Source organism: Dermacentor albipictus, chromosome 6 (genome assembly GCF_038994185.2).
Source record: "Dermacentor albipictus isolate Rhodes 1998 colony chromosome 6, USDA_Dalb.pri_finalv2, whole genome shotgun sequence".
Classification (NCBI taxonomy): Eukaryota; Metazoa; Arthropoda; class Arachnida; order Ixodida; family Ixodidae; genus Dermacentor; species Dermacentor albipictus.
The window spans coordinates 96321744-96342315 of NC_091826.1; the positions used below are offsets into that span (position 1 = coordinate 96321744).

Here is a 20572-nt window from a genome sequence, read left to right on the forward strand (position 1 = left end):
TGTCTCCGTAGCTGCCCCTGTGTTAGCATGGCATGGCACCAATAGTGGAAACGTTCCGAAATACACGCGAATGGAAAGTGTCATTCTCGATTCCTTTTAGTATTACGCTATTCATCTGCTTCAGACATCGTGTCGTCAGCTTTGCGGCACAAAGCCAAGTGGTCTGCGTTACGTGGAATGTACCCCTCTGTAGATGTCTGAACGCGAGTCACTAGAGCCTCTTTCGCAGCAGCCTTGCACTCAAAGGTGTCGCTGAACAGTTCGTGTAGCTTTTCATTCCGAATGTCCCAGCTGGTGATATCGTATTCATACGTTCGGAGCCACACGCGTAGTGTGCCGCTGAGGTAAAAGATAACATTGGCAAACGTAATTGTTGGGTCCAACCTGTTAACAACACTGACACATTCATAGATCTTGATCCATCCGTAAAGGTAGTGCCCCTTCAGGCCAGCGAACACATCAGGGTTGCGACGGCGGGTAACCGCGAAGATTGGAGCAGTGTAACGAGCCACAACCATTGCTGATGTGGCGTCTTCATCGGGAGCCATGGCTACAAGCTCCATGTACCGGCCGCTGCGGAGCTTGGACGTGGCGACGGGGATCGCAAGCTTCCCCGAAAAGGGTATGCGTGGAAATGCACAGACGAAAGAGTATATTTACGCGGTATGTACAGCGGAACGAGATTGCCAGGCAGGCACAAGCTCGGGCGAAGAGTGCAGACACCTAATCGTCTTTTTGGCTGCGGCCCGGCTCTCGAGCATCTGTTGATGGTATAGTAATAATGCTTTTTGCACTGTCTATATATACATAGCTCTGCTCGTACTCGTCACGCATATATAAATAGCGTATACTACATCAGCATAACTCTCACACGCATCTTACCAGTGGTAACACATTCCGCACTACACCGAACGCCACATATTGCTCCGCATATCATGCAGAGTTCCGTTCAGAGTGTTCCCATCTAATTCTTTTTTTTTTGAGCGAAGTCCTACGGCGCCCGCTCCTGTGTCTAGTGTCGACGTTCCCGGCGTGACCAAGCGAACGAACGCAGCAGATGAAAGACGAACACGGAGCGCAATGGTGGATAAAAAAATCGGAGAGAGCGAAAAAAGCAGGCGGACGAAAGTGAAGGAGGAGGGGGTAGCAGAATCATGCGTCAGTAAGGGGAGGAAGAGGGTATGGCGAAACCGTCAAAGGTGCCGTGCAGGTCGCGCGCTGCGGTGACTATTCCTACGAAATGACGCCAGAGTAGCGTGCGTCACCTGGAATATCTCCCTGCGGCGGCCGCAGTAGATTGCGCCCACGCGTCATCCACGCGCTGCTTCACGCGATCTCCCTATGAGCGAGGCAGTCGCTCTACACTTCATTCCGTTTGCAAAGTGCCGCACAAGACAGATTGTCCACGCCAGCCACTGTATTGGGAAATGAAAATACGTATAGAGCTACGCTGAAATTTCACATTAGGCTGTTCATTAGGCACACTAGTTCTTATCACGAGTGATGCAGTGCGCTTACTAGAGGGCATATTCACAGCAGCTGGTATCATGGGCTCCTACGTAGCGCCGCGGAGACAAAAGCGCGACGCGGCCGGCCTTTTATACATATATGCGACACGATGTGCAAACACTAAATGTATTAGGCATTTTGTGCTGTAGCAATAATTGTCTTAAACACACTTTATAAGTTGTTTTTACACCTTTCAAGCATTCTGGCTGTATGCGAAGTTCTCAAAAGGCAAAATTAAATAAACGCGGAAATGATAGAAGCCGTCTGTTCCAGGAGGCCAACAGCATGCTCTATCAAACGTTCTGTCGATTATTAGGGCTGTTATAAAAACTATATAGCTGATAGAAGTAACTACGGAAAACTTACATTCTCGAGACGTGGCAGGTACATGATGGACGATTTAACGGGGTCATCTTCTGGTTGAGTTGCCACGACGATGCAATCTTCAGTGGCATAACAATGGTCGTGGAATGCGCACATATCTTCATTTAGAATCTGATGCTGAATCCTATCCGAGCACGAGTTCCAACGTACCACTTCCTGGAAGCAAAAGAAGGCATAAAGCGGTAGCACAACAAAAAATCACAGACACGTTAACGCGACCAATGATCGATAATGGCGCTTAGCAGAAAAAAAGCCCTTGGGTCCACGTGACATTAGACTTGACGATATTTGGGATAGCGTGCCATTTCCTCCTGCCACTGTGCCACAGATTTCTCACTGAAGCAATGGAATATCAGGAGACCGCTTTCCAGCTAGACGCACGTGCGACAAGAAAACTCTACTTCATCTCGCAAGTCGTTTGCATTCATTCATTCACACATTCATTCACAAAACTTTATTAGTGTCCTGAAGCCCGGTCTTTTCAGACCGAGGCGGGCCGCGTCCACATCGGCACCCCCAGGCCGAGCCTTATGGCGTCATCGTGGACCCTCTGGACAGCCCGTCGCTGATCTTGATATGAAGAGCTTGTTATCAACTTGTGCCAGTGAAGCCATTTTTCTTTGGGGTCGGCGAGAGTCGCGGGACAACCCGCCAGCATGTGTCTGATATCAATGATGCCATCGCACACGTTACATTCCTTCCCAATTTCTCTTTCGGGGTGAATTTTATTTATGAAATACGGAGTGGGGTACGTCCCGGTTTGCAGTAAACGTAGCGTCACTGCCTGAGCCCTGTTCAATTTTACGTGTGGCAGAGGGAATTACCTACGCCCCAAGTAGTAATATTTAGTGATGTCGCTGTAAGTTAGTAACTGATCTTTATGCTCCCCGGAATGGTAGTGGGCGTCGGTTCGGTTCTGACCGGCACGGCAAGCAAGTCCTCGTGCCAGGTCGTTCGTCACCTCGTTGAGGTTGGGCCGAGTCTCGTCCACTTGTCCCATATATGCAGGAAACCATCGGATTTCAGTTTTGATAGTTTCGACCTTGTCGATAATTTTAGCCGCAGTCCCAGCTACATAGCCTTTGTCAAAGCTCTTAATTGCTGCTTTGGAGTCGCTATAGATGAAAGACCATTTACGGTTCCTGATGGCTTAGAGCAATCGCGGCTTGCTCCACCACCGTGGAATCCTTAGTGAAGATGGTGATGGCGTCCCGTACCTCGCTCCGGCTGTCGACCACCACGGCGGTGTAGGCCTCTTTGCCTTTGACCCAGGCAGCGTCTACAAGGGCCGCCCGTTGTCCTAGCTGTTCAATTTCTTTCAACAAAGCTTTCGTTCTCGCTTTTCTCCTGCTAACATTGTGTTCCGGGTGCATATTTTTCGGGAGGGGGGTGGTTCTGATCGCGTCTCAAATTTTCGCGCTCAATTCTACCTCGGATTCCTTCGGGTTCATTGATCTATTTGGGTCTGTCCCTATCGCTTTGCAGAACTTCCGAACATACGATGCGTATGCAGAGGCGCAATAGTCTCGCGCAAAGGAATATAATTCCAGGTTTAACTGTCTGAATAATGACAGTACCAGAGAGTTTAATTTTAACTTGGCGTGTGATACGTTACAGCGATAATACATTTGCTCATGCACTTCGTTTATCGGGAAGTCCGCAGCCGCTGAATCAAGCACGCGGCGCTGATGAAGGCATTGCAAGCGGCATTCGGTCCTCCCATTGGATAAGGCATCCTGCCACTTCCACGTTCTGCTAACGACTTCCGAGCTGGTGTAAAGGCGTACTACTTTGCGCATGCTTCACGGAGAACTATGGTCGAGCTTCGAAATGCTATCACAGCCTTCACACAGTGTCAAGATCAAGACTGGTAGTAATCTAGCTGTTCATTGTGCGAAGTGTGGCTGTTCTATCCGCCTATAAGACGCACGTGTGCGGAGAAAGTACAGCGATCAGAGTGTCAGGGAAATCATTGGGGTCTTTTCAATGTGTCAGTCAGGAGCAACTTACGTAAGCGCCCCCTTCTATGTCTCTTCGCGATAAGGAACTCAAGTTCCTTAGAAGTTAAAATGTTTGGCTTGCGTCGCATTTGTATTTTGCATTTGTTTAGCTTTATGCTTGTGGCTTGTGCGCAGCAAGAGTTGATTACTTGATCACCCCGTTGCAAATAGCAAATATTTGTGCGGCCTTCAATAAAGGTCTTGGCAGTCAGCGCTTGTCCCATGCTCTGCGTTTTCTTTTTTGTTTGGGCTGTTTAAACTGCATAATATGCGGTGCTGTTTCAAGCTTGATAAAGCCATGCGCGACAGTGTAGTGGCGGTTGCAATGAGTCAGTTAGTTGCGCAACTTTCTGTAGGCTTCACGAAGAAAAGTGCAGCATTGCAGGATATGGATCAGTATGCATGAGAGTGAACTGGAAGGTTTGCCTTGCGATGAAGAATAAATCCGAGTCGATTGTCAGAGGGAATTTCATTTCCAAGTCAATGAGTTGATATGGCGCCAGTACACGCTTTTATGCAGAGGCAACTAATACGTGATTAGGTCATCTCCTTTCTATACTTAATAATATATCACTTAATATGGAAGCAACGCAGTGCGCTACAAAGAAGAATCAAATGCCAGGATCTCACCCTATTGCAACACGGGCAGTAGGACATTGGGTAGGTCTTGTGTCCCAAGCGCCCATACTCATAAAACACACCATAACGGAAACGAGCCCATTCATTGACGAAGGCGTAGGCTGAAATGCAAGAGAGTTTGAGTCAACACTGTTGAAAATTGCTTTACTAACTGTTGAAAAGATGCGCCTTTGCGAAGGGCCTTTTCTAATGAGGGTATTCAATGAGGGCCACTGACGTGTGTGCGCGACCACAGCTACAATTTGCGACTAAATTATTGAGCTTAACGTACATAACGTAAACACATGCATAAAACACGCGATATTCTGATTTGTATGGTCGAAGTCCCACGCCTCATTTACAGTCCTACAAATTCAGCAATCAACGTGCCCCTCTTTTTCAACATGTTATTGCAGCGCTTACACATATGGTTTTTACATTGAGGTCTAATGTACTGCTGAAAACGAGATAAACAGGATAAAAACACTTTAGACTTTTCTGATACCTCTAAACCGCGTTGGCATGACAGATGCCCTTGCTTTATCTACTTGCAGACTAGAGATGTAATTAAATTGTCCTACACCGTTCTGAAGTTGTACACAACTGTCGCTCTTCCTCAGCCCGAGTACGCTTCAGTCGTCTGGATTTCACTTGAAGATCGGAGAGCCACATTATAGATCGGGTTCAGAAAACATGTATAAGCATATGCCATCCCCACTTTGCTAACACGGACATTGTACCTTGTTCTAGCACTGTCCGGTTATTGCTGTTGCCCTTACATCGATGCCGACGTAATCGCGCTGACCTTCTGTTTCCTTACAATTTACTTCACGGTATCCTCACCAATCTGAAAGTCGTGAGTTGTATTATCTATAGTATATCGCGCAAGCTCAACAGCAAATATAGACCGTTAGATCTTCCTGCCTGTCATGACCACCACTCAACCATCCCCAATATACTAAGCTATAGGTTGGCCTAAGTTAAAAACAAAATTACGCGGTTTTACGTGCCAAAACTGCGGTCTGATTAGGAAGAACGCCGTAGTGGAGGACTGCGGAAATTTGGACCACCTGGGGTTCTTCAACGTGCAAGTAAACGTAAGCTACACGGTTGCTTTCGCATTTCGCCCCCATTGAAATGCAGCGACCGTGGCTAGGATCCAATTCGGCGACATCATGCTTAGGTGCCCAGCACCACGGCCACAGAGCGACAGCGGTATATACACCTAGTTTCCAAATCTCGGACTTTTTCATAACACGGTGCCGTTGTTCTTTTCCTAGCTTTGCGTTGTGGTGGAATACTTCTCACATCTCGCAGTTCCGCAGTTTAACTGACCTGCTCCTCCTTTTTCTAAGATATTTGCCGTGCACTTTTTGTATGTAGACTGTTTTTCTTTCAAAATTATTCTTATTGTTTTCTGTACTTTTATTTCCGTGCAGTGCGTTTTATTTTGTTTTTTTATGCGCGTGTCAGCATTAGGACCTAAGGTGTGTTACTGGGTACGCTATATGAATGAATGAATGAAGAATGAATGAATGAATGAATGAATGAATGATCCATTGTTTCACTTATGGATTGATCGAATACTATTACAACGGGCTTTGCGTCGTGTCATTGTTTACACGTTGTTCAACTACCGTTCTCCTCTTTTTCTATAGTATTTGCTCGGGCCTGGTAAGTACTCTTCACAATGACCCATTTGATTCATGCTGTTTTCTTTAACATGTATTCGCCAGCAGATTTTCGTTATTATTGCTTTTAATATGGGGGTACCGCCCCTAAGCCAATAGGGTTCTTTCAGGGCACGGTAATTGAACGATTCTTTAGTATATTGAATATCATTCAATAATTCATTATAACAATGGTCGGTGCGACCTCAGTGAAGGTATCGAAGCCGTCATGACGCGTACTTCACAATATTTGTGGAGGAGCGTGTGCTCTTGGCTCTTGTAAAAAGAACGCTGAAGATGTATGCATTGAAGAAAATGTCCGCTTTGTCTCCAACACTGCTGACGCCCATGCAGAACATTTCAATTATGCATTTAGATTTTCAGGACACTTCAATCACAAGTAACCTTCCTTCACAATTAGGCACTGTTGGTACGCTTTAGGTCAATAAAGACATTGTTTTAAAATATATGAAGCGCCTTAAACCATAACATTCTTCTGGCACTGACGGTACCCCTACCGCACTCTACAAGATGCATGGAAGCATACTTGTCTCTTTTCTCACAAGCATATATAACAGTTCCCTAAATCCTCGTATGTTTCTTGAATCTACGAAGGTAGCATGGGTAGTGCGCGTACGCAAATCGGGCGCTGTAAGTGCCGTTAGTAACCACCATTCTATAGCTATCAACCACGCTGTGTGAAAAATGCTCGATATTCGATTTCATTTGCTGCTTTATATTCGTTCTAAGCGGATTTTCTAAATCAACAGCATCGCTTTGTGCCGAGGCGTTTCACAACTACAAATTTGCAAACATTATCTCCAATGCTTCCATTGTGATACATACTAGGAGCAAATTAATTTATTTTGACCTAAGTAGAGCATCTTCTCTCATGAGCTGTTCATTGCAAACCTCATGCAAATGGACATACCTTATTCCATCACTGTTCTAGTATCAGATTGCCTAAGCAATAGGTCGTCCTCCGTTGGCATTAATAGATAGAGCTCTTAGCTAAGAGATCACTAGCAAGGTTCCACCATGATCCACTTCATGGCCCTCATCTATACGTACTGTTCGTAAATGACTACCTCAGCAATTCAGCGCTCTTCATTACTTCTATGTGCTGACAACTTAAAGCTGGTAAACGATGGCAAAAGTGTTGACCACACTGACCTCGAGAAATGCTTTTTTTTTCGCTTTCAAACTGGTACAGAGACAGTAAGCTCTTAGTGCTTCCAAAAATATAGTGTTGTTATACGCGAAAAACCCCATGTGAGATTTTCCTAAACCTTTTGTGGTGCTCCACTGCCCAGGGTCAATTAGATCAAATGTCTTGGTGTGTAATTCGACAAAACGCTAAGCTTCTCGTCACATGTGAAATATTCGGAACAGCGAGCCCTTTGCCCTCTTTGTATTGTTTGTCGTATATCTGATGACCTCCACTCCTCCCTTGGCTTTCTGAAATTTCATTCTACTGTGTGCTTTCCACTACTGGAGTGTGCTTCTGCAGTGTGGGGTGGGACATACAAATTTAATTCTCACCTAAGTTTATGCTTCCAGAGTAAATATTTTCAAGCACTTTTATAACGCTTCCGGTAACCGTCAGCCAGCCCACTAAAATATACCTAAACTCACAATTTTATAATCAAAATGTGTAAAATCGCACTTCCTGTTCCAGTGTACGGCGCTTAATAATATTATATATTGTCCGAAGCTTCTTGATGATATGCAATTTTACCACCCATAAATTAAACAAGCAACGTTCCGTGTTTGCCGCACGTCATTTCTGCATTAGTTACTTTCCCTAGGCTCCACTCCAAAAAAATATGTAGTAATTTTTCTGCCTCTATTGGTTAATGTTGATTATCATGGTGTATGCTCCACTCCAAAAAAATATGTAGTAATTTTTCTGCCTCTATTGGTTAATGTTGATTATCATAGTGTATGGCTAGCACCCTTTTACGTCTGGCTCCTGGTCTTGTGTTTCCCTGTTCCTTTCTGCTTTCCAATATCACATTGTTTTGGCGACCATATTTGCCTACGCTATGTTTCATCTCGAGTACTGCAGCATCATATTATGCAAAAAAAGTTCCATCGTAATGTCTTTATTGCAAACCATGGAAAACCACCAGAAGCTCTTTCCTTGAAATTGGTATAGTGAAAATTTTTGATATGTATCAGTATCGGCTCAGGGCTCATTTTAAAAGTGGGACAAAAATATTTCCACTGGTAGGAGAGTAGCCGAAAAAGATAGCGAATTTTATGTACAAATTATATACGGAGAAATACGGCTGCATTCGAGATGGCAGAAGAACACGAGGGCTACCCTTATCGTCTACACCGCCTTTCTGGCGCAGTTTGCCAAGCTCGGAAGCATGCGTGCTTCAGTGCGCGGGAATAGCGCTTAACATCAAACCCCTACCGGCGAGAGCGCCATCTAGGCGCTTAAGGAGCAGTACGATCGTGTCCGGCAACATAAGGCTTAAGTCAGGAGATATTCACGACATCTGTGGTGGACGCGCCAGATGATCGACTGTCCAAACAAGCGATGTCGTACGAGACGTCAGCGATCTGGCGTAGGACGTTGTAATGCACGGAGTAGCGGGAAAGAAGCTTTGACGACAAGCCAACGTGACGAAGAGACGTCCAGAGGAGGACCAAAGAGCCCGTAGGGTAATTAATGACTTTGTGATGGCAACCGTAGTGGGTCTTCAGGGACAGCTAGGAGGCATAGACAAGATTCCTAGCAATGTAGTCTGTAACAGGGTGCACAGGTGACGGTAAATGAATCTTGAAGGGAAATGTTTAATGGCGGCAAACGAGAGATAAAAGGGAGAAAATCCCGTTGTATCATGGCGTGACGAGTTGTAAGCAAATGTCACACAAGGCAAGGTGCTGTCCCAGTCACGGTGGCCTGAAAAAAACGTATATGAAGAGCGTTGTGGTCAGCGTGCGCTTCAGGCGCTCGGCAAGCCCATTGGTTTGGAGATGGTAGGCGGTTGTTAGCCTGTGACGTATAGAAACACGAACTAATTATGTCGTCGACGACTTGGGACAGAAATGAGCTACCACGGTTGGTCAGTAGCTGTCGAGGAGCGCCATGGTGCGTAATAACATCATAAATGCGAAATCCTGCAACGTTAGTGGCATAGCTTCTCGGCCTTGCCCGCGCCATAGCCCCTCATGTCGCGTAGTCCATAGCTACGGAAATTCACTTGTTCCCAGTCAAGATGTTGCGAATGGCCCCATGAGATCAAGGCCGACGTGGTAGAACGGGAAACCGGGAATGTCCATGGGCTAAACAGGACGGACTGGCAGTACTCACAAGCAACAACGTATCGACGCACAGAGCGGTGGAGGCCTGGCGAGAAGAACCGACGCCGAACGCGATCGTACGAGTTACTCCGAGATGTCCAGCGGTGGGGCCGTCATGAAGCTGTTCGACAACAGTGGAACGGAGTGTTTTGGGAACAACCAGGAGTAGCTCTAGGCCATCGTAGCCGGAGTTGCGCCTGTATAAGGTTCCGTCACGAAACACGAATAACTGTAGGGAAGGGGCAGAGTGATGCAAGCATAGACGGCGGATGATTGACCGCAAATTGTCATGGCGGAGCTGTTCACTGCGTATGTCGGTGAAATCCGTATCGCTAAGACAAAGAGGTCTCAATAGTGCGCTGACAAGACTAGGAGGATCGACAGTCTGCCAGACTTGTAAGTGACATAAAAGCTGTATTCTTGCAGTTTCAGTGCCCAGCGACCAAGACGTCCAGTCGCATCTTTGAGGAAAGACAACAGGAAGTGCATGGTGGTCTGTGAAGACTGAAAAGGTGCGGCCGAACAAGTATGGTCGAAACTTGCCGACAGCCCAAACGAGTGCGAGGCACTTGCGCTCAGTAATCGAAAATTTGACTCTGAAGAGGAAAGAAGGCGACTTACATAGGCGATGAGGCAGTCTCGGCCTTAATTTTGCTGCTGGGCGAGAACTGCGCAGATGTCCTGTCCACTGGCGTTGGTGCGAAATTCAGTGGGGGCTGACAGGTCAAAATAGGCCAAGATGGCTGGTGATGTAAATAAAGTCGGTAGCGTGTGAAACTCAGTGGCCTGTTGAGGAACCCAAGAAAATGGCGTTTCCTTCTTCAAGAGTTGCGTAAGTGGACGGGCAACGTCGGCGAAGTCCTTGACAAGACGTCGAAAATAGGAACACAAGCCGACAAACTCCGCACGTTTTTAGGCTGTTTCACATGGCTTGATTGGGGCGAAAAAAATCGTTCTGCCGCGCACGTCAGAGAGCGATTTTTGCGGACGGCTTTCAGATGCGTTTGCGGCAGCGCGATATCTGTCGCAGCGATGCGCAAGGGTGCCTCCTGCTCACGAAGTATCCATGCCTACATCGTTAACTAAAAATAACATGGAAACAAGTCAAATATTCGAGTTTTCATATTATTGTTCGATGATAGAATAGGTACATCATTTTTTTAACGTTCAAGAGCGTTTACACTTCACGACGGCTTGCAGATAGGGTGAGTGAGGCTCTACATAAATGGCAAGTATGAGCTTGCGGCTTTAGTGGCATCGGTGGAGTGGTTCCGTTTAGTACACTCTAGTTTCGTTGTTACTATGGTAGCCGCAACTTTTTTTCCTGGATGAGTATTTGCTTTATCGAAGAACAATTAAGCTACTATTGAATGTGCGTGTACAAGTAGCTGGCGCAATTTGTAGCGATGAACAGGTTGACGATAGTGGCGATCAAGTGGGCCCGTGCCTCATGTTCAAGCGGCTTCCTCCTCCCGACCGGGATAGCGTGTGGCTTCTCTTTTTAAACGGTAGGAAAATGTTTAAGAAGCTCCTAAGCCCCAAACGCTGGCGGGCACTCCCTATTAAAACATACCTAAAAATGGCGCACGACATTGCTCCACAGAGGTACCAACGCGCGGAAAAAGGAAAGCGCCTATTTTGAAGGTGCTTTTTTCGTCACACATTGCCACGCCCACATCGAGCCGATCGCTGTGACTCAGCGACGGCGCGACCAATTAGTTGGAATCGAGTTGAGCTGAGCCCACGACGTCACAGCGGTCGCTGAGCGACGGAATTCGCTGTGGCGCTGATTAATATTCGCGCCATGTGAAACAGCCTTTTAGTGGAACGTAGCATAGGGAAGTGTTTGACAAAGTGATTTTTTTCTGGGTCAAATTGCACGCCTTCAACACTCGCAACGTGGCCAAGCACAATGATTTTGCAGCGGCAAAGACAGCATTTGGCAGAACTGAGCTGAAGGCCTGCTTGCCGGAAAACTTCAAGAGCTGCCGACGAGCGCCTAAGATGGCTTTTAAAGGTCGGTGGGATGACTATTACATCGTCAAGGTAACAGAGGCATGCTGACCATTTGCATCCAAGAAGGAGGGAGTCCATCATCTTTTCCTAATGCGGCTGGGGCATTAAGAAGTCCAAAAGACGTTACCTTGAACTCGTAAAGCCCACCGGGCGAACAAATGCGGCCTTTTCACGAACTGATCATCGACGAATCCTAAGGTCAGTATCCTGACCTCAGGTCGATAGAAGAGAACTAGGCAGAGCCGTGTAGACAGTCGAGCGCGTCATCGATCCGCGGCGCAGGGTAGACGCCCTTGTGCGTTACTTTATGTGGTTGTAGTCTATGCAGAAGCACCAGCTGCCATCTTTCTGCCTGACTGAGACAACCGGTGATGCCCATGAACTGCATGGAGGTTCAGTGTCGTCTTTGGTGAGCATCTTGTCGACTTCAAGCTGTATGGCTTCTCACTCACCATAGGACACGCGATAAAGACGTCGTCTGATTCGGCTGGCGTCCCCAAAATTGATCTTGTCAGTGACCACAGATGTATGTCCCAATGCATGTTCATTAAAAATCAAAGATGCCGTGGTAGGACTACAATTTACACCACATATGGGCTGCCTGGGCTGGAAGGAATACGCTATCACCTTGTCAATATCACAGTTGAAGAAATCGTGCGAGGAATGAGAAGAGGCCGAGGACAAAGACGCGTCGATGATGAATGCAGAAACGGTACGATCATCGATAGAGGAGAGTGGGCTAGAGTCATGCCGCTTGGGATAAGTTGCATGCACTAGCGAAAGTCCAATATTGGTGGAAACGTTCGGTTATCCGTAAATCTAATAAGAGTGAGAGTAAGAACGGCGTTTTTGGCGAATACGACGTCAATGATCGGGATGAAGATGTAATCGCCATCGGGAATGGGAGAAAAAGACCGTTAGCTAAATACATAACGGCTTGAGTAGGTACACGAACGTAATCCACTGAGCACGAGCACGGTTGGCGTGAGGCACCAGCGTCATGGTAGCACGCAACGTCTAGCTAAAGAAAGACGGTTCCACACGCATTAAAGCATAATGGGCACACAGGACATGCATACTGAGGATGCGTTCATTGGAGAACTTTTCCAGCACGGAAAGTAGTACGCCTGTGTATCGGTCAGCAGCAGTTATTCGAGCGGAGCACATCCCTAGCACGGGAAACGTTCCGCCATCGGCGACACGAATTAACGGTACTGCAGGTGGAGTTAGGACCTTCCTAAGAGGGCGACGAAGCTCCAAATTCAACACTGATATCTGAGCCCCAGTATCCACTAGAGAAACAACATGTCCATTATCCAGTTTAACGTATATCAGGCTCCTTCTGGTCTGCAGTGTGGTCAGTGGATATGGCAGGCGAGTTACTGATGCACCATCACCTCTGGGACCTACATCGTCTAGTTTTCCCCAGGTAGTAGTTCAATCGGCGATGTAGAGCGGCGGAATTGGGCCTATTGAGATGATTGGCGACGACACAACGGCGAACAGGACTGGTAACCACGTGGAGAGGGTTACCGACGATACCGCATGGAGGGAACGTCGTCCCGGGTGGTTTGGGGAGGCTCGCGGTAGGGATGAGATTGACCACGATCCATGTCAGGGCGATGGGTTTACCCAAAGGGCTCGGGATACCAATACAACCGGCTGCACCAATGGAGGGACGCGCGTCCAATACGACGGCAGTTGAAGCAAATGGGACGGTCATCAGCAGTCCTCCACTCGCCTGGATTGCGAGTACTGCACGGCCGTCTTTGACCTTGGGCGTGTGAAAGTGACGAACAATTGTTGATCGGCTGATAAGGAACTGCGGCGTATACAGGCTGTAGGCCATCATTGGAGAGCTCCTGATGAACGCCAGCTTGGACTAGGCACCATATGGGAGCTATTGTCACAGGTACGGCCGCACGTAGAAGCAGCAGACACAGCGTCAAGGGGCCCTATAAGGTAAAACTATTCCAATATTTTTTATTCCAATCTCCAGACGTCAAATTTGCTAACCGCCGACGCAAGTATCAGGCGGTCACCAGGAGGGTTGTCTCAACGGACCAACCAAACGCTCTTCCCGTTCACAGGACACTTTTGTTTGCTTGAAGAACAAATAACACTGCCTACAGTGAGCTGCTTGTCTTATCTAATTGGCTCACAAGAGGTGAGGAGGACGCTCAACTGGAGAGGGATTCGATGGGGACGAGCCACTGCACTGGAAATCGATGACCGAATGAAAATGGTGGTGCCGGCCTCTGTGATCGGTCCGCTTTCCCTTTCTCAGCTTACGGTGGCTCGTCGACAATTGCGGCGGCATGCAACGGAAGCTTAAGGATGATGCTAAAACGAATCTTCTGTAAAGAAGAGTTGGCAGAACGAAGTCGTAAACGTTCCGAAAGTGCTCGAAAACGTTACCCGGCCACACAAAAAGTTTTATTCAACGCAAATCAACCTATGCTCTCTGGCAAGTTCCAGTAGCCTGTGCCTGAGCAATCGGCGGCAGCCATATTTTATTACTTTCAGAACGGGGCAGGCTGCGGCTATTCAGAAGAAAAATTCAGTTTTGTTCGGCATATTAATGTTTCTTTAACGCGTACGCGTCACTTTGACGGGGTGGGTTATTGCGGTTTTGTGAAGTCGCATGACAGGTAGGTGAAGTTGGTGCCGTCGGAAGCCTTTTGACCCATCGCCGAGGGATAATGGCGAAAAGGCGTCGAATCAGAAATAATTATTTTTCCTTTGTTCGGCCCAGTCCTGCATAATCAGTGTGCACACGTCATATCAGATGGGAAGCTACGCGATTTTCGTGACGTCGCGTGACAGACAGGTGAAGTGCGGGTGCTCCAAAAAGGTTTTGACCAATCGCGGAAGGCTGATCGCAGAAGAGGAATAGAAAAGTTTGGAATTGTTCTGCGTTATAGCACCTAATTTCACTTCGGATGATCTTCCCGTGACCTACCGTGAGCGGCGCTGATGGCTCAGGTACTTCTTCGCACAACCACATTGCTGCAGCATCCTGAAGTCCAGCGAAATGAAGGGCAATGCGTCGACTTTTCGGGGCCTCAAAGTGCTTGCAATCTTAGATGATGGCATCGACGATGTCGTAGTCTTTGCAGCATATCAGATTGAAGGCAACATCTGCTATGCCCTTTAACACGCGGGCCACTTTCTCAGACTCCGCCAAACTGTCGTCGGCTTTGCGGCAAAAGGCAAGCACGTCCTATACATAAGTCAGCTATAACTCTTTTGCTGTCTTAACACGAGATACTAGCTTCTTTGCTGCTGCCTTTCTACCTGCACACTTCCCGAACGGGGAATGCATCTTTTCGTTGCATGAACCCCAGCTCCCAATTTTGTCTTCGCCATTCTCAAACCACACCTTCGCTGTTCCTTTCAGGTAAAATATTGTTTGCTAACATGCTCGTCTCATCCCAGTCATTATTCTTACTTGCACGCTTGTAAAGGGGTAGCCAGTCCTCGATGTCGACGTTGCCAGTACCGCAGACTGTGCCTGGGTTTTTAGCTGAGCCAGGAGGACCGCTGTCGTTGCAGTCACCTCAGTGGGCGCCGACCCCTCTTCCGCCATCGTGGATAAAGGCAAGCGTCGGCCACTGCGGAGCTCTGTTGTTCCATGTGGGCACCCCACACCTCCCACCAAAATTCGACGTGGTTGAAAGTAGCCAAAAGGGATAGGAAATTGTATTTACAAAATATATGCAGACAGAGACGACTGCAGACTAGATGGCAGAACAACAACACGAGCGTTGCTCTGATCATCGTCTTCACCGTCTTTATGGCACTTTCTTCCATGCTCGGCAGGATCCGTGTTTCAGTGCGTGGGAATATCGCGTAACAATATTACAAATCCGGTTCGGCCTCTCGCAAACTTGCAAGAAAATATAGAGTTACCATTCCAGACACCCTGAAAACTGGGTGGTGCCAACAGAACGCCTTTTTACGAGCTCCCCCTCCCCCCCCCCCCCCAAAGAGCGCCTTCAAGTATACTTCCTTCCCATCTCAACCTGTTCGAATCTCCTAACTTCAACTTGTTTAGTTGTACCCAACCAGCCGTTCCTTACATGCAAACATCATATTTATAGACATGTACCATGGAGGAATCCTTAGATGTGCCTAAACTTCATTTAGGATGTTTGCTTTATTGAATTTATACTGTTTTCCACTATTCCTGTCACAGATTCTATCGTTCAATGCATGTTATTTCACAATGGTCTTAAATATGCGTAACTATGCTTCTGATGAAGTAATTTGCTCTTTGCGTACATGAGTGCGCATAAGGTTTCGTTTAGTCTTCTGACGTTTTTGCTATTCTGTTAATTTTTATTTTAGCATTAATCCGTAATGTGTGCGACGAATTGCTTTCAATAGCCTGTCGCTGCTGCTTTGCATTTAGGTGTTGCAGCCATGTCAAGTTGTTTATGACAGCGTTTCTGCACCTTCCCTGTCTGTATTTCTTGAGGCAGAAATAAATTATTATTATTATTATTATTATTATTATTATTATTATTATTATTATTATTATTATTATTATTATTATTATTATTATTATTATTATTATTATTATTATTTTATTATTATTATTATATTTGTTATGTGAACCAGTACGGAAGGATGTATATTGTTCTGGGGATCTATAATGAACAGTTGATTGATTATCTTTAGTGGTAGTAGCATTTGTAGTAGTAGTACTAGTAGTGTATGGTGTTTTTATTTTTCTTGCTTTAGTTGCTGATCAATCGATAGGAAGTTTTCGTACTTGCGTCGCTGAGGGCCTCTTTGGTTGCGTTCAGCTCCTCCAGTACGTCGGTTGAAACGCCAATGAAATCGCCTCGTTTTCCGCACCTCCCTCGTAGCTTTGTGCTGAAGAAATGTTCCTTGTGAACGCTTTCAAAAGCTTCAAGACGGACATCGCTCGTTGAGAAGGAAAATTTAGGCACACTTCGAGCTGTGCTCCTCTCCGGCCACGTTTCCGGGAACTCAATGACGACTTGCTTGAGGAAAACGCGACCACCAGTGGCCTCGTGCAGGAACTCGGAAGAGGATTGTAGCAGGGCCTGCAAGTTAAAAAACAAGGTTTCGTTCTGGCAAGGAGAAACTGAGCTTTGTAACTATACGAACTGCATCAGTGTTGATCCGCCTTTGATTTGATAATTTATTTAGTTGTGTCATTGATTAATTCGTTGATTGATTGATTGATTGATTGATTGATTGATTGATTGACATTCTAATTCAGTTAGCGCCTTCACAGTGAAGCAGTAACAAGGTAAAAAAAGGAAATCATTAGCGATTGTAAACGTTAGCAAAATTCAACCAAAACAGAGTCAGCTAAAGAACACACAAAGGAAGGCAAGAGGTCAAAATCCTGCGCTCTGTTGTTGTGCACAGACGGATGAAAAGCGGCCTAGTTAGCAACAAATGTGACAAATTTTATGCTGTATATTTGTAACGCCGTGCTCGTGCATGTAGCAATGCGCCAAGTCAGTACAGCATAGACATGACATACACTAACGCGCCTCCAATACGCCACGACCTTTCCGTAACGTATAGATCCATCCAGTAAACCCGGTTCCGTGACGAGGTGCTTATTACCTGAAGCCAACCCTCCCGCACTTTTTTATCTTGGTTCCACAAAGAGCTTTGTGTAGCCATGTATAGCGACACCCAATTCACTACAGCTCCCCACAGAGCGACCACCATGCTCCTTGTGACCTATGGAGCAACGCATTCACCGGGTGGCGTTGGCAATACTACCACGGTCCCCCTCGACACAACTGGTGAAGTGCTTTCTTTGCTTATCCACTGTACGTACAATTCATGTCTCTCTCATTTTTCGACTCGGTATGTAGTGTAATGAAAACACATATGGAGCTGCGCTCATATTTCGCATTAGGGAGTATTGTAATCGTCGGTGAATGTTTTGCCAAAAAGATATTATATTGTAGTGCGCTTTATCAGTAAATAAATGTGGTTTTATTACTTAAATATGAGGCATTCTCACCAGCGTATAGATAGATGTTCGTCTGGCAATCAGAACAGCGTGTTATAAAACCTGGAGAACTTGTTTTACTAAAATTATTGTTTATGCGGCTACATTTTTGACAACAGAAGAAAGGTACCAGAAGATTACCTATTACTCCAGATCTCTGCAAAATTTAGCAGTGCCACTTCCGCTGGGGCAAGATGTTCCGGTGAGTGTTCACTATCCCTTTTCCCTTCGCTGCTGTTCCAAATTCATATTTTCTGCCACTTGACGTTCCTGTGTCCTCTGTATGGATTATTTGGGCGGCCTTATTGCTACGCTGAATATTCACCCCATCCTTTCTACTGCATTTGTGATCCATACATCTTGTGCGTCATGCCCCGTCGCATTGTCCTCTTCAATGTGTTCGCTGCTCCAATCATTTTCATGATGCCGTCTCTTCAAAGCAGTGGTACGTGGCTTCTACTTCATCCTCTTTAACTTCCAAGCAGCCACTTGTAATGTTTTAGTGGCTCTATACTGATAACACATGTGGCTTTATGTCCTTGCCGCCCGCGTTATCGTCGATACCCTCGCCTTTATACCTTGCTCGATGACATGTAATAATCGCTACGAACAGAGAAACACAGGTGCCAATCTCCGACTTTGCAAATATCTAACACCTTAAAGGCAGGCAGACGTGAACTTGATTTAGAATCAGTTCCTCGAATGGGAGCGAGCACATATAATTGTTAGTGTTATCGAAAACATATTTCTTCTTTCTTTGCAATTGTCGCAGAATGGGAAAAAAGTATGCAGAACCCACGCCGAGCAGGAATCGATGCTGCACAATACATCTTGCATGTAGTTGGCTATCCAGCATTGTTTGGGGTTCTGCGAAGATTTACCAGATGGACGAACATACATATATTTGCGTAAATCAACCAGTCGTGTGTGTGACGCTAGTGCACGTGTATGTGCCGACTGCAGCAAGACGATGACGACTTCCTTGACGACAGCCGTACGACGGCAATGGCATGATTTTATACTGTGGCAGCCGACGCGCATTTACATGTGACGATTGCTCGGTTCTGAATACATTGCTAACGGCCGTGGGCGAGCGAAGCGCTGTAGGTAAACTGAACTGAGACTGAGTCTCACGCAACCCCACGTAAAACGTCTGTGTAATTTAGACTATTTTAAAGCGATGATGGCATTTGTACTCCGGTAGATAAATGTTAATGGGTCATCAAGCTGCGTCGATGATAAAGGTGGTACCACGTCTCAATGTTTCACTGCAGTTTCTACGCAACGTTCCCTGCACGAGGAAAGTATTGCGAAAGGAAAGCTGATATTGAACACATTAGATTACAAAGCGAAGCCACAAAGCTCAAGCTGTCACGAGAAAACAAAAGGAGAAAGTTACACGGCACGTACGCGCCAACAGTTTCAATAGAGCTGGCTGTCTCTGAAACGAGTAAACTATGAGTGCGATTGTGCCCTAATGTTTACAGCATTGGGCTGCTTTTTCGACGCCAAAGCTTCCACTCCACCACCAGGCACTAATTTATTGTATTTTTACTAAACCAGGTCAGAGAACAACCTGCCTGCAGTGATGTGCCTCGAATGAGGCCAACGACACTTCGCATAAAACAAAGGTATCAGGCGACTACACTGATTCACTACCTCTACTTTAGCATGCGTGTGTTGAAAAGCGCCAAGCACAATTAGAAAGCAACTAAACTGTAGCAAGGCACACTCTCTTGGCCCTGGCTCGTCGATGAAGAAAGTAACCTGAGCTGCTCCGAGAGGCATAGTGTGTCGAACAGGCATTAGAGCGACAGCACCGCATGGTGAGGCAATTGTAACGCTGACAAAAAAAAAGGCACAGCATTCAGGCACATTCGGAAATCTCAGACAAGTAACGAAAATTCAGTGTAGCAGCGCATGATATATATTGGGTCACTCTTCGCTCTGACGTCTTTCTTTTTTGTCGATTGTTATCCACCCACTTTGCTACGCACCAAAAAGGCGGACCTTCTCTAAACTATTACAGTAACTCTATAGCCACAAGCATCTACGTTGCTTAAGGATGGTAAAGATCAATTAGTGACGGCTGTCAAATAAAAAGCCGGTAACACCTCAATAGTGCATTGGCGTAAAATGTTGTAAAACCTGAGAGTAGAAGCGGCAACGAAATAAACGAGAGCACTATTTCATGCGAGTGGCTGATCACTGCAGCTGCCCACCCGGTCCACCATCTCGGCTAGTCATCGATAAAAAACATGCAACATTCCAAACAGCTTTGGTGGAATTGCTACCCACCAATCTGGCACAAAACGTTTGAGACTGCAGCTTTTCTGATTTTTAAAAAAATTTTCCGGCTCTTTTATATTCATACGTCTTCCCTACCAAGTCAGGTGAATTTACCCGTGACAGGTTGGCTCACTGTCAATGATTGACAAAATACAATCGCTATTCCCAGTGGTTGTTCAGTGGCTACAGCATAGTGTTGCGAAACACCAGGTAACTCGTTTTGAGTACCGTTCAAGGCGATCGATTTTCTAAGGGGCAAAATGCGAGAGCACCCCAGAACGGTGCATATAGGGTGCCCGGTTAGGAGCCGTGAGTAATTAAAATGATTCCTCAATTCCCTACTTTTCCGAACTTTATTCCACAGAATTTTAAAACTGTAAAATTCCTGAATAATGTTTAAACTTTTACTTTGAACAACTTAGAGAAAGCTATTGAAAATTCCAATAATCTATTTTTTTAGTCGACTGACACCTTGTTGGTGCATTTAGAGAGCCATTAGAATAGCTGACAACATGAGACCGACTTACTAACTGTTGTGCCGAAAGGACCAAACCTTCATGTTAACAAAAAAATACTAATTCCACTTCACTTCCGAAGGCCCAAGTATCAGGCGACGCATGCACGGCGCGCATCGATTCCTAAAGCTCTGCACAGGCCAAATCCACGGATGTCGGATACCTATATGGTGGGGGATTTCTAAAGAGAGGTTGCTGACGATGCCTACAAGTTCCGTATTGTTGGTGGGAGCCTCAACACTCCCAAGG

The 20572-nt window shown here is 46.2% G+C and overlaps 1 protein-coding gene across 1 annotated transcript in view; it reads right to left on the minus strand.

Moving 5' to 3' along the window:
- The window catches only part of LOC135907491 (calcium-activated chloride channel regulator 1-like), a 166720-nt gene extending 150130 nt beyond the window's left edge, over window positions 1-16590 (minus strand). The window contains exons 1-3 of the mRNA XM_065439178.2: window positions 16290-16590; window positions 4524-4633; window positions 1876-2049 (exon numbers count right to left, since the gene is read on the minus strand). Coding sequence (XP_065295250.2) covers window positions 1876-2049; window positions 4524-4550 — 201 coding nt within the window. The 5' untranslated portion in view covers window positions 4551-4633; window positions 16290-16590. The remainder of the gene's footprint in view (window positions 1-1875; window positions 2050-4523; window positions 4634-16289) is intronic.
- Between the last annotated feature and the right edge of the window lie 3982 nt (window positions 16591-20572).